This window comes from Prunus persica, chromosome G4 (genome assembly GCF_000346465.2).
Source record: "Prunus persica cultivar Lovell chromosome G4, Prunus_persica_NCBIv2, whole genome shotgun sequence".
NCBI classification, from domain to species: domain Eukaryota; kingdom Viridiplantae; phylum Streptophyta; class Magnoliopsida; order Rosales; family Rosaceae; genus Prunus; species Prunus persica.
The window spans coordinates 8,705,958-8,731,231 of NC_034012.1; the positions used below are offsets into that span (position 1 = coordinate 8,705,958).

General features: G+C 37.6%; 3 protein-coding genes across 3 annotated transcripts; 1 reads left to right on the forward strand and 2 right to left on the reverse strand.

Moving 5' to 3' along the window:
* LOC109948579 (pentatricopeptide repeat-containing protein At3g14580, mitochondrial) lies at positions 61 to 2,074 on the forward strand. The gene has a single exon (XM_020562177.1). It carries the CDS (start codon positions 380 to 382, stop codon positions 1,562 to 1,564), a length of 1,185 nt encoding a protein of 394 aa, XP_020417766.1. The 5' UTR covers positions 61 to 379; the 3' UTR covers positions 1,565 to 2,074.
* LOC18780037 (C2 domain-containing protein At1g53590) lies at positions 2,148 to 8,385 on the reverse strand. Its single transcript, XM_020562176.1, has 12 exons — positions 7,708 to 8,385; positions 7,387 to 7,461; positions 6,935 to 7,078; positions 6,133 to 6,228; positions 5,891 to 6,022; positions 5,366 to 5,518; positions 5,223 to 5,264; positions 5,040 to 5,088; positions 4,406 to 4,498; positions 4,127 to 4,310; positions 3,658 to 3,781; positions 2,148 to 3,512 (listed from the first exon to the last, which is right to left on the reverse strand). The coding sequence occupies exons 1-12, from the start codon at positions 7,831 to 7,833 to the stop codon at positions 2,766 to 2,768; spliced, it is 1,965 nt and encodes a 654-aa protein (XP_020417765.1). The 5' UTR covers positions 7,834 to 8,385; the 3' UTR covers positions 2,148 to 2,765.
* Positions 17,540 to 24,095, reverse strand: LOC18779154 (C2 domain-containing protein At1g53590). Its single transcript, XM_020562178.1, has 12 exons — positions 23,347 to 24,095; positions 22,934 to 23,008; positions 22,395 to 22,538; positions 21,658 to 21,753; positions 21,417 to 21,548; positions 20,672 to 20,824; positions 20,518 to 20,559; positions 20,081 to 20,129; positions 19,792 to 19,884; positions 19,514 to 19,697; positions 19,141 to 19,267; positions 17,540 to 18,976 (listed from the first exon to the last, which is right to left on the reverse strand). The coding sequence occupies exons 1-12, from the start codon at positions 23,470 to 23,472 to the stop codon at positions 17,951 to 17,953; spliced, it is 2,247 nt and encodes a 748-aa protein (XP_020417767.1). The 5' UTR covers positions 23,473 to 24,095; the 3' UTR covers positions 17,540 to 17,950.

Consider the following 25,274-nt stretch of genomic DNA (forward strand, 5'->3'; position numbering starts at 1 on the left):
GTTGGGAGTCTTTTTCTAGTTTTACAGCAAACTTGTTTATCAATATTAATACCAATACATATGGCACATGACAACCTAGGTGGATCGATTCCTTTGACCTATCCTAATCTTACCCATGTCCCCAACTTCCCTCACCACGTGAGCTAACCCGCATGAAGCTTTTCTTGAATGCAACACGTTTTTAATTCCTTCATTCTCCATCACCATAACCTCAGACAACCAAAAACCCGAAGCAACACAACAGCATGACTCTCTCCAACAAGCCCCATGAGTATTTTACCCACCTGAACAGTCATGCCCTCCAATAAAACTTTTAGACCTAAGCCAAAGAAGTTGGAAGATTTCACACCGTAATTAGTCTTAACATTTTAGAAAGAACATGATTTCACGATCTACAAAAACACTTAAAAATCCAATCTTTTTTCGCTTAACTCATTCCACCTTCATCAAAAACCCATCTTTCTCCACACTCCCATCATCTTCCTCATCTGATATCCCAAAAAGGCTGCATCACAAAGACTGGTTAGCCCCAAATGAAGTCTTGCAAGTCTTCACGTCCCTCAGAGACCCCAACTCTGTCCGCACAGCCTTGGACCACTACTCCAAGCGCAAAGACTACAAACCCAATGAAGCTCTTTACACTTTGGTGGTCAACAAGCTTGCCCAAGCCCGCCTCTTTGACGCCATTGACAATGTCATGGCCAGGATCAAATCCGAAAGCAAATGCCGTTTGTCTGACAACTTCTTTCGCACTGTTATTAAGGCTTATGGCAATGTGGGTGGTCTTATAAACAAGGCCATCGAGACCCTTTATGATATGCCCAACTATGGTTGCTGGCCTTCTGTGAAAACATTCAACTTTGTGCTGCATTTGCTCGTTTCGACCAAGATGTTTGATGTTGTTCATGAGGTGTACTTGGAGGCTCCCAAGCTGGGTATTGAGATTGATGCTTGTTGCCTTAATATACTCATGAAGGGACTATGCGAGTATGGGAAATTGGATGCTGCACTTAAGGTGCTCGATGAATTTCCTAAGCAAAGGTGTATACCAAATGCGTTAACTTTTTCAACACTTATGCATGGTTTGTGTGTCAATGAGAAGGTGGATGAAGCTTTTGGGATGTTAAAGAGGATGGAAAATGAGGGTATAGATCCGGATACCATCACGTTTAATATATTGATAGCGGGGCTCAGGAAACAGGGGAGATTTGAAGAGGGGATTAAGCTTTTGGAGGAAATGAGAGGCAAGGGGTGTGATCCAAATGCAGGGTCTTATCAGGAGGTTTTGTATTGTTTTCTTGATGCACAGAGGTTTGTTGAGGCCAAAGAGTTTATGAGTTGGATGATCCCTAAGGGCGTTGGCCCGAGTTTTGTATCGTACAAGGCGTTGATTCATGGGCTGTGCAAAGAAAATCTGGTGCAGGATGTGGATTGGGTTTTAAAGCAGATGATAAGACAAGGCTTTCTTCCTAAGATGGGGATGTGGAGGCAGATCCTCAAAAGCATGTTTTCAGAGAAGAGCAGCCATTGTTGTATTTCCTATGAAGAAATTGTAGATAATTAAATCACATAAAGTGGATGACTGGTGACGTTGCTTATGGGTTCTTCAAACGATTTTGAAGTTCATGTAAGTTGAAAATCACTTTGATATCAAGTCCTGCTTGAGAGTCGAAATTACAGAATGGAAAAAGCTGAAGAGTGTTTCATCTCATAACATATTGAAATTAAGGGAAATAGGTTCAGAATTATTGTCCTTTAATGTCACAGAGATGAATTATGAATGTTAATACTTTCTGGGAAATGAGTTGGAACTACAGATTTCCTTGCTTCCAGTAGCAAAGACATGGCTGCATGGTTGCTTCATTATCTCTTCAGCTGATGGGGATCGACTTCAGGATATCCTTTGGCTTGATGAGAGGATGTAAATTATACTTGTTAATGGCTTCTTTTCTAATGTTACTAGATTGCTTAAACCCTATTTTAAGTGGCCCTTTTCTCTCTTCCACTCTGAGCTGCTTCTTTTGTAGCAGTGCTATATTGTTGGGAGATGTGTTTGCTGTCCTGTTTTGTGGTATGCTTTGTTTTATTTTGTCTAATTCTACCGGCAACTACAAAAAGATCATCATTGTTCTTGGTTCATCACCATCTCAAAAATGAAACTATATACTTTTGCATGTTCAATAATGAAAGAATTTTCCATACAAGATTTTCCTTCTTTACAGAAAAAACAAAACAAACCAATGTTGCAAATAATTTCATAGCATTTCCAAATCAACATAACAAAACTAGGAATGCTAAAAGATTAACAGGACAAGCATATGAAGGTCTAGGTCTGTAGAGCGTCAAAAAGCCAAATTCCCTCTACCCAAAAAGAATTTTGTGATAAAAAGAGTCCTCCAATACGACCCTGAGCCGGTATCTTGAAATTTTTCCACAGTTTCACCTTCATGGTTTTTCTTTCTTGGGCTCCATGCCTGCTGTTTTTCTTCACCGGATATGATAGAATGTACACCAAAAGAAGCATTGGTGAAATAGAACAGAATCAACCTCACAAAAGGGAAGGCTACCTATGAAAACAAATGGGAATCCCTTACACCTTGCGACAGTACCTTGTCAACTGCACAATTAGCAAGTCTGAAATCACAGAGCTAAGAAAGGACGAGAATGCGACAAGCAACAGTGCTACAACAGTGCTTAAGAACCAGAGGTGACGCATGCTCCTTTTAGTTAAATTAATCATTGCTTGAGCCACAATGTATTTCCAATCAGAAAGATTTCAATACAACCTTCTTCTTTTGGCCTTCAGCATCTACTGCAGTTTCTCTTAGAACAATTTGTTTGGGAAGAGGATCATCATCAGAAGAGTAAAAATCTTCTAAAAAATTTCCTTCCGTAACTGCAGAAGAACCAGTTTGAGACTTTCCAGAATCTTTCCCTGTAGAATGCTTTATGTTCCGAGTAGATTTTTCACCATGCTTACTAGAAAGAGGTCCAGAAAGGTCGTCTTCCACAATAAATTTTACCCCAATCTCCTTCTCATGAACTGCCCTAAGATTAATATGTGCAGAACGAACAGACTCTTTAAAGCTATCTGAACTTAAGTCCTTTTTGGAATTCCTGTGGAACACCGAACAGATCCTATTTAGACCCTTGCGAACTGATTTCATTCGCCGTTTCTCCCCGGGATTTCTATCTGTGCCACTGTCATCATTATTTTGGGTTGCAGATATGACTGAATTATAGCTGCCGGCATCATTTTGAATCTCGTTATCAAGGAGTCGGCCTTTTCCTTTTCTACTCTCCCAAGTTTGTGAAACTTCGCTTCCTGGGTGATGGACCCATATACCAGTCTCTTTTTGGCCTTCAACATCAATGGGCTCAAAATTGTCTGCCACCCTATGGGACTTCTCTGATGATGCAGATGAGAAGCTACTCTTATTAGCATCACTGGCAAAGGAATTTCTTTTAGCTTCCACATCTACCTTTTCCTGGACAACTGGATGATCATCCCCCTGAATATGTAAGTGGCTCAAGTCAACTCTTGAATGCACACTTGAGCACCTGTGGAAAGCATTGCCTATACCGCAACTAGAACTACGAATCTATTTGCTTTCATTTCGTAATGTGTAAACCACAGTTGAGAGAGTAAAAAGGTACCTTCACATTGTCTTCAATAACAGTTACTGCAAGATGTAGCCTCCCTGTTTTAATGTTCTCAAGAGGCAACCACATGTCATGTCTCTGGCCATCCCTAAGATCAGCAATGTTAATGAAGCATTCACTGGATATAGAATAAGAGGTAAGTTAGTCCTGCAATTAAAACAGCACTTACAGAACAGTTCAAAAGGATATTAAGGGCCAAAAAGGTAATAAACAAAATTCAAAGTAAGCAGACACCAGAAACCAACATACTAAAATTGGTTGACAAGATAATTAGAGATTCAAAAAAAAAGTAACATGGAAAATTTTGTAGTAGCAGCAAGGTCAGCAACTAAAATTACGAAGTCATTCATTTCGTGTTGTGTGACAACTTATCAATTAATAAATATAACAGTACTTTGTCCAAGGATTAAAATAAACCTAGCACACAAGGAAGCATAATACATTCAAAAGTTCAGAAACAAACCCAAGGGCATCGTCAACAAATCGGTCCTTGTCACGAACTTCAATAGCCAGTATATTAGGTGACTCCCATGTAATAATGGGGATCCTAAATTCCTCACGCCATTTTGGAGCCAGAGTTTTCTTTTGTATCTTAGTCCTGAACCGATAAAGGCCTAATTGCCCCTTCACATATGGGTCAGAGAATCCTGACAGAATAGGTCTATTCGTTAAACATATAATTTTAAACAGACTATGATGTGAGTGAACATCAGTGTACCAGCAAACAAAGAAAAGAACAAACCATTCATATCAGAAGCTTTCATATCAGATGCTTCAATAACCTCTACTTTGGCGTGAGCAAGAGGCTCCTTCTCATTCACAGAGAACCAACTTTCTGTCAATCAAATGAACACTATTATTAATTCAAACATTTGGGAAACACATTTTCTGAGAAAGACGGAGACAGAGTATGATGATTACAGAAGTTAAAAAGAACAACTGTAGTAAGGAATTAGAGGAGCTTTTATCAAGAGACTAGATGCAAGGGAAGTAGAAGGTAACAATAATCTCCTTACATCACATGACATTTGTCATTCCAAAAGGAAGATATTCTGCATACAATTCGAAGTTTTAAAAACCAATTATTACTGCTGTGGTATTTAAGCTGCTTAAAGGGAAAAAGGGAAAAAGAACCTTAGTTCTTAAAATGCAAAACTAACTACTTTAGAGTGACAAAGCTACTACGCCAAAATAATAAACTTCCCCAGTGATGGTTGAGGTATTGAAACTTGAAAGCACTACAATTTAGGCCCAACAGGTTAAACTTTGTTCTTCATGAAAAACTAATGTGAGGAAAGATTTATACAAGGTTCTTCAAAATACATAAATACATAAATACATGCATGTTTGCATATGTATAATATATCCATAATTACCTGACTTCGGCGAAACGAATTTCTCCATGTCAACAACCAGCATATTAGGCTGCAAAGATAATGAAAAATTAGATTTACAACACTCTAACAAACGTGTTGCCAACATATGAAAGACTGTTTACAGCATAGCCCTTTGGATATGAGAGAATTACATAAAGGAGGGTCAAAGTCCAACATCCATACCTCAACAAGTGTCTGCTCAAAGGCAATGGAAAGAAGCTTCTCCTGGGAAATAGAATAAAGAAAAGAGCAAATCAGAGAGACACACAGAGTCAGAGAGGGAGAAATCAAGGGAGTTCAAATTTATCAGCGTCAATAAATGATACCAGCCATCCAGCAATCCCTGGGAGTACTGTAACATCAAGGCCATGAGTAAAAATAGGCTTCACAGTCATTTGAAAATATGGAGGCTCAACAAAGCATAACCGCACACGGCCAAGGAAAGGCCACCTGCGAAGAAACTTCACTCCAATCAAGACCTACAAAAGAAAAAGAAAAACACAACTTGTTCAGAACATATAAGTCATTTTTGCAAGCCATTCCGGACATTCTATTTTCCATAAAATGTTTTCACTATTGTTTAAACACTCGGACATCTACTTACATATATCTTACATATTTCCAGATTACAAGTAGTTACACTACCTAATAAGAACTCAGGGGTTGCAACGATCAATCAAAAATTTAGTTTATATGGAGGCACCGTATAAAGAACATTATGCATATCTTCAATCTATATTTCATGTTTAGCAAAAAGATTACTTGCATGAGATATATTGCCTGACCCAACTCACTCAAATTTCAAATGACTTAAGATCACATCTTAACCTACATTTAGTCAAAGTCCATACCTTCCCTTCAATATGCATGCCTGTAATATGCAACTTTGCCCACATCCCAAAACCCAGTCTTTTCCTCAACTTCACAGCAAGTATTGCAATCATATCATCAGCTGTCAGAAAATTCAATCCCAACTCCAGAACCTGCATTTATTTACAATGTAGTACTTTAGCTTACCTGAATTCTAGAAATGCAGCTGAGAAGAGCACATAAAAATGATTGATCCAAAATTTCCAGAGAAAGTAAAGAATACCAGGTGGTCATCATCAGTAGACTGGCGAACCACTCTCATGTCTGTGAGCATAGGTGCATTTCTTCCCAAGTAAAGGTGCTGAACTACTGCTTGCTTCTGCGAACATATATTCACCATTAATAACTCAAAATGTGTATCAAAATATAACCACCCGATATCAAGTAGAAGTAGTTTCCCACACATACATGCAGCTGAAATGAACCATCTACTCGGGAGAACGATCAAAATGACACTACGGTATACACACAAAAAAGAAAAACCTCTAGTCTACAATAAATATAATCCAAACCTAGTCATACTTATGTCAAAAAATTTGAATGCTCATATGAGATGCGGATGCGACATAAGCAGTTTTTGCCACTTACGTAGTAATTAAAATATAAAAATATAAATATCACTCAACTAAGAGCAAATAAAGCATTACATTCATTGATGGTTCAAGATCACTCAACAATCTCGTTCAATCACAATACATATAAGCTAGTAAATAAGGTAACCATACCAGAAATTACAACAATGCAAACATAGAAAACGAAAGGTAGATCCCACTTCAAAAACAATCAAAATTAAATATCATTAGCTCTAGATGTTCCCATGTCAAAAGTTAAGAAGTAAAGCTTTAAAGATCATTCAGCTAAAATTTGCACCTAAAGGGTACATCAATTTGAAATAAATACACAATAAATAAATAAAATCCAAGAGTCTTCAGAACAGAGCACTTTGCACCAAGTCATTATCCAAATGAACAGAACGATCAAAACCATTGTATTGGATTTAAATAAGTTAGAAGTTAAAGTCATACGGCAGTCCATGGTTTGTACTTCTCCAAAAACCAAGGTATGATGGGGAGAAGAATCTTCTGTGAAGCAATCTGTTCCATACATATAGGCCATATCTTTTCAATTGCGTGGTTCAACCACCGCAGTGTTTCAGAATCAGAAAGCACCTAAAGTATTGGAAAAAGCAATACAAGTTAAATGAAGTATTGTAGTGCCATGCAAATTCACTAATAAATTCTTAAAAAGCCCGCTTAATTTTCACATACGTAACAATGAATACTAACCAACAAAAAGTCACAAATATAGATGCTCAAATTAAGACTTTAATTTTAGTCATATCCAAGAACATTTCTGGAAATGGCTATAAAGATTCAACATGGACTCTTTTACTTGAAGTTCCCTCCCACCTGGAGGACTAATAAATGAAAAATACTAACCACAACCAGAAACACACAATAGAAAAAGTGAAGATTACCCGTCTCTGATTAGCCTGTTTCCTTTCCTCAAATTGTAGTTTCTTCCGCAATCTCATAACATACTGCTCGTGAACCTTTCAAAAGTAGACGAAAGTTCATATTAAGGACTGTAATTGCACATCCCTTTTAGCAACTTACCAAATTAAATTACATATCGTAAATTATCACATCCCTTAATTAGCAACTCATACTCTCTAAGCAGACAAATCTAGCAAACTATAATGTACATGATTCTAACTCCCTGCCTAAAGAAAAAAAGCTTAATTACTTTCTAGCTGTAATTTGAATGAAAACAAAAATCTAAGAGAAGTGATCCTTACCAGGTAGAGATAAATCAGAGAGGCAAAGTAGGCAACTGGGTGGTAGCAATTGAAGTGAGAAAGCAACCAAAGCACAGATAACACAATTCCCACATGGTGTATTATTGAAACCTCTGTTATGTCCATATCTTCTTCTTCAATCCAAAAGGCACCACTTTGCAGTTTATGTTTTCTGCTGGGTTCTCTAATTTACACTTTACAATAACACCTAACCCCCCTCATCCCCCCACAGAAACAAAAAGAACCAAACTTTCTTCCAATGGCTTTAAAAAAAAGTCACAGATTCAGAGTCAAATATCAGAGATTTTAGAAAAAGGAAAATCCCAATATTGAAACTTGAACTGAAGAAATCATCAAACGCCATAAATGAACCAAAACCCGGAAAAGGAAAATCAACAATGAGACATTCACACCCTTCAAATATTTAACAAGAAAACAGAGAAGGCTAACCAAATCAAAGAAAACCCAGAAAGACAAAATCGGGAAAGCAAAAAAAGAGAGAGATAGAAACCAATGTGCAAAAACGGAAGCAACCCTTTCCGACTGTGATTAGTTTTCCTTCCAACCCCTGAAACGGTGTCGTAGGGGTGACCGTTGAAGTAACCGGAGGGAAGTAACGCAAAGAGAAGAGAGAGAGAATCACAGAAAGGTGATGGCACAACACGAAGCAGATGATATGAATGAACATGTATCGTTGAGACATGTCATGAAAGAGCGTTAGCGTTTTTGAAGCAGTTGGCACTTTTAAACTTAATTTTTAGGCGCCACGTGTAGAAGACCCGCCAAGTACGCGTGTAAATAATAAAAAGAGAGAGAAAAAAAAGTTTATGAGGTAATTTCTCTATGTTTTGTCTTTCTATTTTTGTATACAAATGGGCATGCCATGAGGATTTTCTAATATGATTATTTGCACAAATCCCGTGAAATTTTTGTGGGTTTGTTTTTTAATTCCATCGAGTGCAAGCCAACATTTGTCCATTACATGGATTTGGATTGTTGGAATGTAAATTTTGGAGAAAAACTAGATGCTCTACCTTGGCCGGATTGAAGAAATTATTGGTCACCTCCATTAAGCCTAAATTACCTCCATCAACATCCATCAAGCCATGACTTTTTCCATTGATTAGAAGTTATGTTTTTTTTTTTTTTTTTTGGAAATTTGCTTAAATACCACATGCATTTTCAAGTATGTACAAAGATGGAACCAAGAATTTTCAACGGGTGGGCATTACCTTTAAATTTAATGATTATTTTTTTTGGTACTTACAATTTCTATAGCCTTTCTGTAAATAAAAATAAACATTAAGTCATATAAACAAAACTAGTTCATAGCTCCATAAACTAATTTTCAATAAGCTTTAACATAAACCAAATAGGGTTTAACATCATAGTGGCTTTATACTTGTTTCTGTTCCTCTTATCAATAAAATATTATCGCTCTTTATCAAAAATCAAAAACAAATACATATTAAATGCAACTGAAAAACTCATATGATCAAAATGAAAGCATGTTGAATAACATAACTGAAAGTGAATCTATTTTGATGTGTATTTTTATTGCTGCCCTCCAACTAAATTTATAAATAAGTAAAAATGGACTTTTTTGGGCTTTAATAAGTTAATATATTGGGCTAATATTGAAAACGAGTTAAATATATATGTTTTATATTTTTTCCTGAAAAAACCACACTGGGCTACAACCCTTAGTGTGGTTCCGTCTATGGATATATGTGTTATTACCATCTGAACTTTATAAAGTGTTGTAATTCACCATCTATGTTTAACTCTGTTAAAGTTTCTGTTAAGTTTAATCGTACTTTCGTCAATTAAATATTATAACTAAGAATAATTATTTAAAAAACATATACATATTTTTTTTAAAGTTAACCTAATTACAACGCCTTCCCCCTACCACTACTCCTACTTTTCTAACCCTACTCTATATTCAATCCTCTGCACACACCCTACTCTATATTCATCTTTGTCTCTGGAATCTCTTGTGTGGGTTGTTGAAATTTAATAGCAAACTGACTGAAGTGAGTGATATGGGCAATAACTTCATATACGCTGGGGACCCAATTAGGTTACTACGTAATATGTTTTGTTCAAATTTGTTCCTTTTTAAGTACAAGTGATAATCTAAATTAGAGGTAGAGAGTTTAAATTTGTTCCTTAATGAATGAATATCGAAATTATCATTTTCTTCCAATTATCTTTCTAGCAAGTGGTGCTTTGATTCTTAATTTAGTTTGAGTTGTGCCTTTGTTTCTCATTAACAAGTTTTACTTTGGTTAATTATGCTAATTTCACAATTCAGGTTACTGCCGACTTGGGACTCTGCCATTTCTGTCCATGTATACTTTTTACCTTGTTTTTTCTACTATCAAATTGCTAAATTTTTTTATTCTGTTTTTTGCAGTTTATACTGTTCTGTGTTTTAGTTCATTTAGTCCTTGTAATTGGATTCAACTTAGCTTGCTTCAATGTTGTTATTTTTTGTATTTGACAATGTTAACATGTCTTGATTCATTTCAGTGTCGAATTGCAATGTGAACTGTGAAGAACCATCTTTTTGTCTGTACACTTGCCATATCGTGTCCTTGGATGGAGTACTTCTAAGTTATATAACGCTGACTATGTTTTGTTGATTTTTGGGAGAGATTATTTCTGCAAAACCTCAAAAATCTAATGCGAATAGTTTACATTCCTTTTACATCCATCACATTTTACACGCACTGCGCCTGCATGATCTTTTTTTTTTTTGATGAAAAAAAGGGGGCAAAAACCCCAGAAGACAACCTACACCAGCAAATCAGTAGGAACAAGCCTAGATCTAGTAATTCCTAACAAATCATCAATCAAACTAGGCCCAATCCAAGCTGGAGCATCAACAAAAATATAAAAACCCAGGTCTAAGTTATAGCTCCAGGTCGCCAAGCAATCAGCAACACTGTTTTTCTCTCTGTAAACGTGATAAACACTGCAGCAGTTGATCTTATGCATCAGCTCTCAGCAACTAGCAACTAAGGCAGCAAGAGGATGAACATCAATAAGGCCCTGCTTCTGGATCAACTGGACAGCAAGTGCTGAATCCATTTCAACAGAAAGGTTATTAATCTCTTTGTCCATAGCAAGCTTCAACCCGAAAAATAATCCCCATATTTCTGCCTCAAGAATTTGCCCCTTCCCCAAGTTCACAGCAAAGCCACTGATCCAATCTCCAGAGGAATTTCTAATAACACCTCCAGCACCAATATGACCAGAGCCATTCCTCCTAGACCCATCAACATTTAACTTGAACTGGCCAGACATAGGAGGTTCCCACTTTAGATCAACCTGGACTTTATGATTATGCTTACTCAAGACATGAGAAGCTTTAAACCACTCATGGACAGCACGAACAATAAGCTGTTTAGGATCAGAAGACACATCTTCATCCCCTTGAAAAACTTGGTGATTTCTCCATTTCCACACATACCAACAAGTAAAGATGAACACCAGACTCCAGGGGATATTACTACACCAAACTGCCTGGGAGAGAAGATTAGTCTGAAACCAAGGCAGAAAATCCATTTGAAAGAAATGGCCCTGATGACGAGGCATTAAAACAGTATTCCATATATCTCTAGCCTTATAGCAATCACGAAGAATATGTAATGTAGTTTCAATAGGCCACTCACAAACACCACAAGAAGCATCAAGAGTCAACTGTCTTCTAACTCTTTGCTCATTAGATAGAATTTTACCTTGCGCAGTAAGCCAAGCAAAGATCTTCAATTTAGGAGGTATCTTTAGTTTCCACAAAGAACTGAAACTATAATCAGGCCATGAGGGACCCTTAAAGAACATATTGTAAGCGGTTTTAACAGAGAAGACTCCATTGGCAGTTCCTTTCCAAATCTGGCAATCCTGCAAATTACTAGCAAAACCCACAGGATAATTAACAACATGTTGAACAAGATCTTCCGTTAAAGCTCTTCGTAATTTATCCAGATCCCACCACTCATCTTTAAAAAAATTGGAGACAGAGCAATCTATATCCTCAATATGCAAGACCCCATCATGCTTCAACAAAGGCTCATCAATAAGCCAACTGTCTTTCCAAAATTTAGTAGTATCCCCCTTACCAACCCTCCAACCTATACCTTGCCTTAACAACTCCACCCCATACATAACACCCTTCCAAGTGGTAGAGCAATCCTGTCGAAACATCAAGGAAGAATCTAAGACAGATTTCCCTTTAAGATATTTAGACTCATAGATCTTAGCCCATAAGCCCTTGTCGTTTTTATGTAATCTCCACCCAACTTTAGCCAAAAGGGCTTTATTCGTGGCAGTAGTTTTTTTAAAACCTAAACCCCCCTTGTGCTTAGGACGACAAGCTAAATCCCATTGACAGAGGTGGATCTTAAGCTTTTTCTCACTGCCACCCCAAAAGAAGTTACGATTTAATTTGTCCAGCTCTTGCCCAACACTAACAGGCAACTTGGAGGTCTGCATAGCATAGATTGGAACAGCAGAAGTGACAGCTTGTATAAGAGTTGCTCTACCAGCCAGAGAAAGAAACTTTGACTTCCAAGAAGCAAGCCGCTTATGCACTTTATCAATTAAACAGCCATAGGTTAATTTAGTAATTCTAGAATGCAACATAGGCATGCCCAGATACTTACCAAGGTCCTCAGTAAGAGGGGAGCCACAAATCAAACTTACCTCCTTAGCTGTCTCCTTCCTAGTATTAGGAGAGCAGAAAACAACAGATTTATCATAATTCACTGTTTGCCCAGAAGCATTGCAAAACCTCTCCAGACAACTCTTTAGCACCCTGGCTTGAGTAGAATTAGCTTCAGCAAAGAGAACCAGATCATCTGCAAAAAATAAGTGAGAAACAGCTGGGCCAGATTGAGAAGATTTAACAGGTTTCCACACTCCTTTCTTAACAGAATCCCCAATAAGATGAGAAAGTTTCTCAATACACATCACAAAGAGATAAGGAGATAAAGGGTCTCCTTGTCTAATGCCATTCTTAGGAAGAAACTGATCAGTAAGCTCACCATTCATGCAGATTTGATACCTCACAGTAGAAATACAACTCAAAATCAATTTAGTGATAGAACCAGGTAACCCTAACTCCACCAACACATGCTCAACAAACTTCCAATTTAATCTGTCGTAAGCTTTAGACAAATCAATTTTCCAGGCCATAAAGCCTTTCTTTCCCTTAGACAGCTTAAATTTATGCATCAACTCCTGAGCAATAAGGATGTTGTCTGTGATTTGCCTACCAGGCACAAAACTTACCTGGTTAGGGCTGATGATATGAGGCAGAATATGTCTTAATCTAGCAACCAAAACTTTGGAAATAACTTTATAAAGGGTAGAGCAAAGGCTTATGGGTCGAAAATGCACCATAGTCTGCGGGCTGTCAACTTTAGGGACCAAGGTGATTAGAGTATAGTTAAGCTTCTCTGGGATTCGACACTCCTTAAAAGCATTCACCACCATTTGAAAAATATCATCAGCACATTGATTCCACTGACTCTGATAAAAGCAAGCAGGGAACCCATCTACACCGGGGGCTTTAAGCCCACCAATATTAAAAAGACTAGTCTTAACCTCAGTCATATTAATTGGTTGAACCAAACCATGCAGATCAACCACATCAACAGGGGGGAAAAGGTTAGGGAGATCAATCACATAGTCACCAAGAGAAGTAGTAGAAAAGAGCTTGGAAAAATGATCCACAGCCAAGATTTTTAAACTGTTAGCCTCTTCAATCCAACTACCATTAGCATTCTTCAACCTTTCAATCTTATTTCTTCTCCTTCTTATGATAGTAGTAGTGTGGAAGAACTTGGTGTTTCTATCACCATCTTGTAGCCAAGTAATTCTCGATTTTTGTTGCCAAAACACAGCTTCTTGCTGAAGAACATTATTAAAATCATCAATCAAAGAGGTTTCTAAATTACTAAGAAACCTATTAGGCCCCTTGCATAAAGCTCTCTGGATACCAGCAATTCGAGCCAATAACCAACTTTTTCTTTGGCGCAACTGTCCAAAAACATTGATATTCCAATGTTTAAGACGCTCAATTAAGGCAAAAGTCTTCTCCATAGCTGTACCATCATCAGAACCCCAAGCTTCAGAAATAAAATCATTAAACTTCTCGTGATGAAGCCACATCGCTTCAAATCTAAAGGGCCTTAAGGCAGGGGAGGCTGAAAAACACGAAGTGAGACAGATCTTAACAGGGTTATGATCCGACATGGTTCTTGGTAGGTGTCTCACAGTGGCCTCAGCAAACAACCCCCTCCACTCCAAATTACATATAGCTCGATCAAGCCTTTCAAAGACTCTCTTATTATTCCAAGTAAATTTAGGGCCCGAGAAACCCAAATCAACCATAGTATTGCAATCAAACCAGCTTCTAAAACCTTTCAATCTACAAGCAGGAACTCCTCCTAGCTTATCATTCACATTCAACATTTCATTAAAATCACCAGCAATTAACTAAGGCAAATGTTGACAATCAGCGATAAAACTTAGATACTCCCATAGCTTTGCTCTTTTAATACCACAAGGGCTAGCATACACAGCTGTAAACAACCAAGGAGACTGGCCAGGCCAAGCCACAGAAGCAGAAATAGATTGGTCTGAAGTCCCCAAAATATCAACATGAACTTTAGTGGCATCCCAAAGCAACCAAAGACCACCAGAAAAACCAGTAGCATCCACAATTTCAAAATTAGAAAAACCAAGGGATTGAGCAATAGAAGTAGCTTTACCACCGCTTATACGAGGCTCACATATGAAGAAGATGTCCATATGATGAGAATGGATCAAATCCATCATATTAGTCTTGAATTTTGTGCTAGCAGCACCTCGAACATTCCAGCAGACAATATTCATAAAAGTAAGTAGAAAGGGAAGAGGACCCCAAGGGCTAAACCCTTTATTAAATACCAACAGTCATACCTCCACCATCGTTGAAGGTATTGCCTGCCAAGTTCTCACCACATAGAATAGCTTGACCTTCCAAAAGATCCATTTTATCAGCTTGACACAAGCTATCAGAAACATTAGAGTTCAACGTATCCTTATCACCCTCAGAATCAGTGCTCCCCACACTACTAGCAGCTTTCTCACTTATATTAGGCGGTTGATGACCAAAGATGTAGACACCTTTCTCATGGTGACTCTTTTGATCAGTGACCCAACTAGTGATTTGATCATTAACAGGGCTAGAACAATCAACTTTCTTTCCCTGAACAACCATCTTACCAATACGAGTTACCTTTCCTGAAGACACTTTTGAAGGACCATCACCTTTCCTGAAACTCATATCACCAGGGGCTTTCCCCTCAAAAGGCTTATTGGAGATATCATTCAAAGCACTTCTAAACACAGGCGTAGCATTCTTGGTTTTAGTCCATACTTTCTTGCCATGCTCCACATCAGGAAGAAATGAGCTATTAAAATTGGACTTGTCTTGCTCAACAAACACATCACTAGCCGCCTCATCTCTTCCAAAATTGTCACTAAGGTTCCTAAGCGCATCAAAACGTGAGCCCTTAACCTTTGCACCAAAACCCTTACCACTAGAGGCTTTAAAATCAAGCTTAGGTCGCCTGCGAGATTGAACATTCATCCATGGACCTCTTAAACCAGAATCAGCCAAATGATCATTCACACTAACCCCAGCAGCACCAGTTTTCATTTTATCTGAATCATCACCAATTGTACTCTCAGTGTTCACATCTGCAGGCACCTTAACTCCCAACTCACAATTTTCTCGTTTATGCCCATATCTTCCACAATGGTAACAAATATCAGGCAAACCTTCGTACTCAATGTTGTACCAATTTTGATTGATTTGTACAAAAGCCTCCAAGGGTTTAGTTAAATCTAACTCCACACACAACCTAGCAAACTTACCACGATTCTGGGCCGTGGTCAGCGAATCAATTTTTAATAATTTGCCCAGCATATTACCAATCCGTTTCAAGGACCAAACGTCAAAGCACTCGAGTTGAATAGCCGAAACCCTGAGCCAGGCTGCCATACGGGTAATATGAGCAGTGGCTGGGCAAAAACCCGGTCTCCATTTCTGCGTTACCAGATATTGTCCCGCTACGATCCAAGGACCACTAGTCAGAACAAAGTTTAGATCCTCTTCAAGATCAAATTTCACCATATAGTAATCATTAACCAAATCAATCAACTTCCATGCCCCTTTCAAACTCCATTTCTGCTGTAATCTAGCATGAATATAATTATAGGTATGAGATTTACCTAACAATTTGATAATCAGAGCATTTCTCCAAGGCTTACAAAAGCGATCCATAGCCCGATTAGAGAATTGAATACTTGGCCCACGTTCTCCATGAGAAATTAGAACATCTTCTTCATCATTTAAATCATCATAATCAGCATCAAGGGAACTGATATCAATTCCCACATTTTTCTCCAACCTGACCTTGTTCATCAATTTGTCACGAAAGCTTTCAGCTCCAAAAGTTGAATTCGGCACAGGACCATGTTCAGATTCAGACATCACATGCTCCATCATAGAGGGATTCGGCTGATCATCCATATTGCACACAGTGGCGCACTCATCTCCAACCCGAACTCGCTTCATTGAACGATAAGTTTTAAGGAAAACCCCTGGCGATCCTTCCTCCATAATCAAAGAGGGTGTACCCCAAGTAGAACCAGCAACAGATGATTAAGAACAAAACCTGGAAGCCACCGTGGCCTCCAGTACGACGGAGTCAAAAACGAAATCGCAGATCTGAAATACTCAGAAAACTTGACCGCGCGTGGGGCGCGTACCAAAAAGGGTCTTTTTTGGGTCTATACTTTAGTTCCTGCCTGCATGATCTTTATAATCTTCATAAATAGTGATATTATTCTTTCATGATAGGTTGAAAAAGAATAAGGGGCATCAAAAGCTCCTCTCTCAAAGGTGGGTGGAGAAATTCATGTGCAGCTATGCCCAAGCACTGCTGGTTCCTCTTGCCATTGCGAGTTTTTTCAGTGATTCGCCTCAAGAGCTCCTTGAGATTAGTTTTGCCGGGCGGCTATACTCTAAAAAAAGAATATTTCAATAGTATAGCCGCCCGGCTATACTCTATGAATAGAAAATTTTCAAAAACCAACAGGTATAGCCGCGCGGCTATACTTAAATAGCATTTTTTCCAACAGTATAGCCGACCGGCTATACTTTGTGAATAGAATATTTCAAAAGTATACCCACGCGGCTATACCTTGTGAATATCATAATTTGCTTTTCTCTTTTTAATCACTTTAATTAGTAGTTATGTTTTAATTATTATTTACCTAGTGAATAATTAGTAGTTACATATTTTATTAAAGAAAAATATATAAAAATAAAATACTATTTGTTACGTAATATAATTTATGAAGTTAATTAAAATATTGAAAGTAATTAAAAAGAGAATAGAACATTCCAAAGGTAGAGCCGGACGGAATAGTATAGCCGCCCGGCTATACTCCATAAATAGAAAATTTTCAAAAAACAACGGGTATAGCCGCCCGGCTATACGCCGTAAATAGGAATTCCAACCGTAATGCCGCGCAGGTATACTAGTTAAACAGAATTTTTCCAACAGTATAAGGATAGCGGCTCGGCTATACTCTGTAAATTGAATATTTCAAAAGTATAGCCAGTATATCCTTAGCCGCGCGGCTATACCCTATAGAGTTTACATTTCGCCACCACGAGACATTCATATACAGGGCTCGTCGAGATGGGTTTAATAAAATTTAAGGAGTCTTCTCCTCTTCAAAAAAGCTTATGATGGCTTATGACTCCTTCAGCCCATTATTAAATTTGGAATTTAGTAACAAAAAATTCCTTCGCGTGTATAAAACAACATTTTCAACTCAAAACTTTACATATTTCTCAACATAATTACAAATAATACAGCCTAATAATAGCTGCACCACATTTCGCCCTAACTGTGTAGAGAAGTTTCTTTTCAGGGTGGAAAAGAGGTAGAAATATAATGTTGCATGATTCACCAAACCCTAAAACCAAACTATCTGTTTGGGGTGAGTGTTTCATACAAGAACTGTACAACATCATCAACATGTGACTTGGACATGCAAGCCATACTCTCAAACTTCAAATACTTCATGCTAATTCAGCCACAAGTGGAATAGTATGAGCTCTCTTTCATAACAGTCTGCGATAGTTTTGCATGCCCTTCTCTTCAGATATCCATCAGCTAGCTTCAACTTTTAACGGCTCATACAATCCATCGCCATTTCTTCCAGGGCTGTCCACCTCCTCGTGCACCTTTTCGACTTCTTCAAGTTCAACCTTCTCCATTGGGTGTACGAGTTCTTCATGTTCAACCTTCTCCGTTGGGCCTTCAGCATCCACTGCCGTGACAATTACCGGCTGAACCACAACCTCCTCTGGTTTACTTGAATCATTGACGGAGCCACAAGGTATATCCCTGGAGGCGACAGGTATCATTTCAACAAATGGGGGGGAAGGAAGAGATTCGTCATCAGAAGAGTTGGAACCTTCTATAATTTCTCTTTCACTCACTGCACATGAATCAGCTTGAGACTTTCTAGAACCTTTCTTTGAAAGTGCACGCTTTACGGATTTTTCAGCATTTCTAAAGAAACTCTTCACCTTACCCTTTCCTGGGCTATCGGGACCACTCTCTCCAGAACTTAAAGCCCCTTCTTTTGAAACTTTACCAGAAGGAGAGACCGAAATGTTGTCTTCCACAACAAACTTTACACCAGCCTCCTTTTCATTAATTGCCCTTAGATTAACACGAGGGGTTTGAACAGCCTCTGTAAAGCTGCTTGAATTATCCTCCTTCTTGGAATTCCTATGGAATATCTTATGCAGACCCCGGCGAAATGATGCCATTGGATGTCTATCCTCAGGATTCTCATCAGTACTGCTGCCATCATTTACTTGGGTTCCAGATGCCACTGAACTACGACCGTTAGTACCATTAGCCTCCCCATGAATCTGGGTATTAAGTCTTCGACCCTTTCCTTTTCTAGTCTCCCAAGTTTGTGAAACTTCACTTCCTGGATGATGGACCCATATACCAGTTTCCTTTTGCCCTTCTATATCAATAGGCTCAAAATGATCTGCCACCCTAGGAGATTTCTCTGATGATACAGATGAGAAGGAACTTTTATTAGCAGTGTCATTGGCAAAGGAATTTCTTTTATCTTCCAAATCTAGCATTTCCGGAATATCTGGACAATCATCCCCCTGTGTATGAAAGAAGCTCAAGTCAAACTCTTGAGTGCACGCTTGAGCATCCTGTGGAAGCACTGCATTCTAATTTATGAAGCAACTAGAACTATCGATCTCTTTGCTTTCATTTCCTAATGGGCCTAATCAGTAGAACTAGTCGAGAAGAAGTGAAAAGGTACCTTCCCATTATCTTCTACTACAGTTACTGCAATATGCAGCCTCCCTGCTGTTTTAATGTTTTGAAGAGGCAACCACATGTCATGCCTCCCGCCATCTCTAAGATCACTGATTTTAATGGAACAGTCTCTGGATACAGAAGAAGAGTCTGTTAATCGTACAAATAAAACAGCACTTACAGAATAATTGAATATAAAAATTGAAGCACAACAAGGTGAAAAGCTTCCAAAGTCCTTTAATTCGTGCTTTTGTGATCAACTAATCTCTTAGTTGGTATTCCTCTAATAGATTCTACAGCGATTTTATTTGCAAAGGCTTTGCAGAGACCTAGGCACACTACAAAACATAATACATTAAGCAAGTTCAGAAACAAACCCAAGGGTGTCATCAACAAATATGTCCTTGTCATGAACTTCAATAGCTAGCACATTAGGTGAATCCCATGTAATAATGGGGATCTTAAATTCCTCATGCCATTTTGGAGTCAGCGTTTTCTTTTGTATCTTCGTTTTGAATTGGTAAACGCCCATTTGACCCTTCACATAAGGGTCAGCAAATCCTGAAAATACCAAATTATCTGTTAAAGATCTTCATTTAACGCCTATCTTGTGTTGGTAAAACAACCTTGCTGTACTAGCAAACCAAGAACAAACCATTTAGATCGGAGGGTTTCATGTCTGATGCTTCGATGACTTCTATTCTGACATGAGCAACAGGCTCCTTCTCATCCACAGAGAACCAATTTTCTGTCACATGAGCACGTATTTTTAATTGAAATACACACAGAGAGAGAGAGAGAGAGAGAGAGAGAGAGAGAGAGAGAGAGAGAGAGAGAGAGAGAGAGAGTGTGTGTGTGTGTGTGTAATTTTCCCCTCCACGCCACATGAAATTTGATTAACATAAGTTTTGTGAAATACTGAAAATTATTTCTGTGGTCCTTACCTGGCTCTGGTGAAGTAAATTTCTCCATGTCAACAACCAGCATATTAGGCTGCAGAGATATATAAATAATTAGATTTGCACCATTTTCGGAATCATCTTGCTCACATATGAAGCTATCAAAGCCAAAAAAGTCCCATTATTTGCTCATTCTTCATCAAACCATATGAACGAGCTTATATTTTGTTTACTAGATCAAATGGAACTTTCCTCTTGGAAGGTATGAAACACCAACGTTAGGAGAAATAACTGAAATATTTTTATCAAAGTTGAAATTTGCAACAGATGCAAATGGAAATCTTAGGCCAGTAGCCCTTTGGCCTAACAACAAAGGTCTAAAGTCTTGCTTTCAACGCCAGGTAATATGTAAGGCTGTGTAACACAAAGCCATTAGATGGCAATGAATAGTACATGTGGAGTGTCAAAAATTCAAATAATACCTGAACAAGTGTCTGCTCAAAGGCAATGGCGAGAAGCTTATCCTGGGAGGCAGAATAAACAAATAAGGAAGTCAGGGATAAATAGACACACAGAGAGTGACATATGAAACGGGAGAGTTAAGAATTTATCTGCAAGATATATGATAAAATTTACCAGCCATCCATCAATCCCAGGAACTTCTGTAACATCAAGCCCTCGAGTAAAAATAGGCTTGACGGTCATTTGAAAATATGGAGGCTCCACAAAGCATAATCGCACACGGCCAAGGAAAGGCCACTTGCGAAGGAACTTCACCCCAATCAGGACCTACAAAAGAATATGAAAATCACAGCTTTATCAGAAAATCACATGTGTTGTGCATGCATTATCAACATTTATTTCCAAAAACTTGTTCATTACGCCACCAATGGGCATAGACCAATCCTTTTAAGCACTCTTAGTTCACACTAACTGAACCAACTCGACAAGACAACATGAAACATGTAATATAAGCTTTTAGCTTTTTTCACCTGAGATGATACTTCAGATTTAACATCTCACAGGCTATTTCAGAAAAGCAAAACAGATTAGGCAAAACCAACAAGACATACATACATGTCAGAGTTCTAACAAGAATGTAAAAAGGAAAAGTTTTCACCAATGTTTAACGTTCAAAGTTCTACTAACATATATTATACATAGAGCGGTGTTTATAAGTAGTTCTGCTAAATAATCAGAACTCAGGAGTTGCAATGATCAATCAAATTAATTCTCATGGCGGCACCGCATAAAAGTATACTGCATATGCTTCTATGCCTGTCATGTATATAGCTCACATGAGCTTTTCCTGGACAAAACTTGCTCAATTTTAAAAGGACCTAAGATCACATCTTGAATTACAAGTTAGACAAATTCATACCTTTCCTTCAACATGCATGCCTGTAATATGCAACTTTGTCCAGATTCCAAAACCTAGTCTTTTCCTCAGCTTCACAGCCAGAATTCCAAGCATATCATCAGCTGTCAGAAAATTCATTCCCAACTCCAGAACCTGAATTTATTACAAGTCTATTACTTCATCTTGCCTGAATTCTAGAACCTCAGACATAAAGAGCAGACAAAAACTATTGGTTCAACATGCAGGAGAAAGTAACTCATACCAAGTGGTCATCATCAGTAGATTGGCGAAGAACTCTCATCTCTGTGAACATAGGTGGGTTTCTTCCTAAGTAGAGATGCTGAACTACAGCCTTGCCCTGTAATAAATCATCATCAATAAGTCAATAGTTTATTAAAACATAACTACCAAAAAAATAGTTATAAGTAGTTTCCCACACATACAAAGCAGCTGAAGCCATCAAAACACACTATTGTAATCACAAACAATCTCTATTCTGTGTCACTAAGATTTTACAACCAAAAGATAGTGACATGTATGACATTGAATATATCTCGCCGATTCAATCAATACTGTATATATAATCCAAACCTAATCAGAATTCTACCCAAATAATTCAAAGCTCTTATGCAATGAGGATGTAACATTGAAAAGTTATTGCCACTTGGATATCAGTAAAATTAATGATAAGTTGCTCTAGCTGTTCACGTGTCACAAATTTCAATAAAAATAACTCTAAAGATCACTCAACTAAATATGATGAATAACAATCAAACTTAAAATGAGAAGCCCTAGTTATTTACATGCCAAATTAAGAAGTAAAGCATTGTAAAGATCACTCTGCTAAAAGTTGCACCCCAGGAGTAAAGTACATCAATATATGACCGAAATACTATGAAAAACCCACGTCTTCAAAAATGAGAGCATTTTGGACTAAATGACCAACCCAAATCAATTGGAGCAATCAATATATGAATAAATCAGAAGGTAAAGTCATACAACAGTCCACGGTTTGTACTTCTCCAAAAACCAAGGTATGATAGGTAGGAGAATTTTCTGTGAAGCAATCTGTTCCATACATATAGGCCATATCTTTTCAACTGCATGGTTCAACCACCGCACGGTCTCGGAATCAGAAAGCACCTGAAGTATTGGACCAGACAATAAAAAAATGAAATGAGATATTTCACAACCAAACTAATTCAATACTACATTCAAGAATCTGAATTCAATTTTCAAATCAGTAACAATGAAAATTTACCAACAAAAAGTGCAAAGCATAGATGCTCAATCAAAAGAATTTAATTTAACTTTATATACAAGATCCTTTCTTAGGGTGGGCCGTCTTTCTTTCTATCACTTTTTATTTTGAACAATTAGTAAAGGCAATACAGATCAACAAAGACTCTTATCCTCAAATGTGTACTTTGACCTGACAGCTTTATCGTTCTTAGCTTCTGATGGGATTTCAATGTACTAGATGACTATAAACAAAAAAAATACTGATAAAGCAATCAATCACAAATGGAAAAAATTACCCTTCTCTGATTAGCCTGCTTTCTTTCATCAAATTGTAATTTCCTCCGCAATCTCATAACATACCGCTCATGAACCTGTCAAAAGCACAAGCAAAAGTGAATATTAAGTACTGCAATTGCACATCCAGATTAGGACATACCAATTTATCAAATTACATTACACATCATTGACACAAATAACGGATGATAAACAAGAAACTTTATAGAAGGTGCCACAAAAGAAAATTCCATACTTTCTAATTACCAAATCTAGCAAACTGCACCGAATTTGATTCTAATTCTTTGCATATAGAAAAAAAATTCCTTATTTACTTTTCTTGCTTTAATCTTTTACAATAATTTGACCCCTTCAATAAAAAATATGAATGAAGAAAAAAGCTAAAACATGAGCAAGGAAGAGCAGTGATCCATACCAGGTAGAGATAAATCAGAGAGAAAAAGTAGGCAAAGGGGTGGCAGCAATTGAAGTGAGAAAGAAACCAAAGCATCATTAACACAATGCCCACATGGTGTATCACTGTAACCTCTGTTACATCCATATCTTCTTCTTCTTCTTCTTCTTTATAGTTTACACACACAACCAACTCGTCTCTCTCGCTTTTGTTTCAATTTTCTAACTTTACTCTCACCCACTAAACCCCTCTCTCCCAATCCAACAAAATCACAAATTGAAAGTCAAAACCAAAGGATTTAGAAAAAGGAAAATCCCAACATCAAAACTTAAAAATGAAGCATTCAAGAGAAGCCATAAAAAAATAACCAAAACCCAGAAGAGCAAAATCAGCAGTATATACAGTAAGTCATTGGAGATTTATAGTTACACACGATAACATGAACACCCATAGATTATCTCGGAAGAAAAAATACAGATACAATGAAAACCAGAAGCTTCACAGAAAATACCCAATGAAACAAAAAGAGAGGAAAGAACCAAAGTAGAATAGGGAAGCAAAGAGGAATGTTTTGGAGGCTTTTGAGGGTGTAAATTAGTTTGGAGCAGTTGAAAAGGGAACCGTAGAGTGGAAGTAACCGGCGGGAGGGAAGGCAGACAGAGAGAGAGAGGGAGAGAGAACCAATACGAATTACGAAGAAGGAAGCAGAGGATTTATTCGGGCGTTTAGCAGGAAGGCGCATGTGGAGCTTTTGACTGGCTGTTGGGGGCCACGTCTCGAAACCACGTCAACTACGTGTGTCGGTAATTGGATAGACCACCATATCTATACAGTTGCCTTATTAGACAAAGGGAGATCGTATCACTTGCCTCGCTCCCGTTGTAATTTTTCTTCAACGCCGGTTCTCAGCCGTCGGATATCTAACATCACCAATCCTGAGGGTATGATTACGATCGAAATTGTTTTTAATAACAAGTTATTCAAATTCAGATATTTAAGACGGAGACATTATCTTAATTAACTAACATTTCTAATATATAAATTAAGACTATTTTTATTGAACTAGATTTTATTAATGATTAACTAACCTAATTTACGTCTATAAATTCATCTATATTTTAAGTCTTTTGATGAGCAGGACCCCGTGCTTGGGGTATCATATACTCACATGGCACTGCTTTCGCATGATTTCCAGGAGCTTTTCCTCATGTGCATATAGATAAGTTTAGCTGTTTGTTTAATTAGCAATACTTTTATTTCCTTTTTCAATTCATTTTTCACCAATGGAAGTAAGATCAATGCTTACTGCGGGGGATAAATTATTAGTTGTTGGGGTGGTCCCGAGGTTTAGATGTCTTCAACCACCGCATCATATTAACCTTATATATGGAAGTAAGGTGTCTTGTCTTTATTCGATAGGTTTGTTTTGTTCAAGTCCAACAGTTGTCGGCAGATGAATAATATTGAATTGAATACTGCTTCCCTCCTTCACTTCACTGGAAAGAGACATTATTACTTCCTGTAAATTACAGTTTAATTATCTATATATATAAAGCAAAAGGCAGAGAATGGTGAAACATTCAAAATACCAGAAAATGCCCTTGGTTAATGCAAACATTAAGAATTCAAATTATTAATGAAATGAGGATAATATGGTAAATTCATAATTTTTCATATGAAAAAAATTAAAATTAAAAGAAAATTTAGATAAGGATCCTATTTTTATGGAACACAACTATCCATTATCTTTTTTAATTCTAAAATAAATTTAAATTTTTAAAAAAAAAACCTCTCGCAGGCGCAGAAGCGCGTGCAGAGAAGCTAGTATATATTTAACAGAAAAATATAAGTATCTACTTGGAAAAAAAAAAATAGGCAAATGTTTTCCGATTGGATTTGGTGTCCATTGTAAAAAAGTCTGTCACTTTCCACGACATTTTGAAAAAATC

Bases quoted from the DNA above. Each gene is read 5' to 3' on its own strand.
- LOC109948579 (XM_020562177.1), top strand. From the start codon at position 380: ATGATTTCACGATCTACAAAAACACTTAAAAATCCAATCTTTTTTCGC.
- LOC18779154 (XM_020562178.1), bottom strand. From the start codon at position 23,472: ATGGATGTAACAGAGGTTACAGTGATACACCATGTGGGCATTGTGTTA. The intron at 23,009-23,346 runs GTATGGATCACT...TGCTTTTGACAG, and splicing joins CTCTGATTTATCTCTACCTG to GTTCATGAGCGGTATGTTAT. The intron at 22,539-22,933 runs GTAATTTTTTCC...CCAATACTTCAG, and splicing joins AGCAGGCTAATCAGAGAAGG to GTGCTTTCTGATTCCGAGAC.
- LOC18780037 (XM_020562176.1), bottom strand. From the start codon at position 7,833: ATGGACATAACAGAGGTTTCAATAATACACCATGTGGGAATTGTGTTA. The intron at 5,089-5,222 runs GTATGGATGTTG...TTATCTTTGCAG, and splicing joins TTGAGCAGACACTTGTTGAG to CCTAATATGCTGGTTGTTGA. The intron at 4,499-5,039 runs GTAATTATGGAT...TTTGATTGACAG, and splicing joins ATTCGTTTCGCCGAAGTCAG to AAAGTTGGTTCTCTGTGAAT.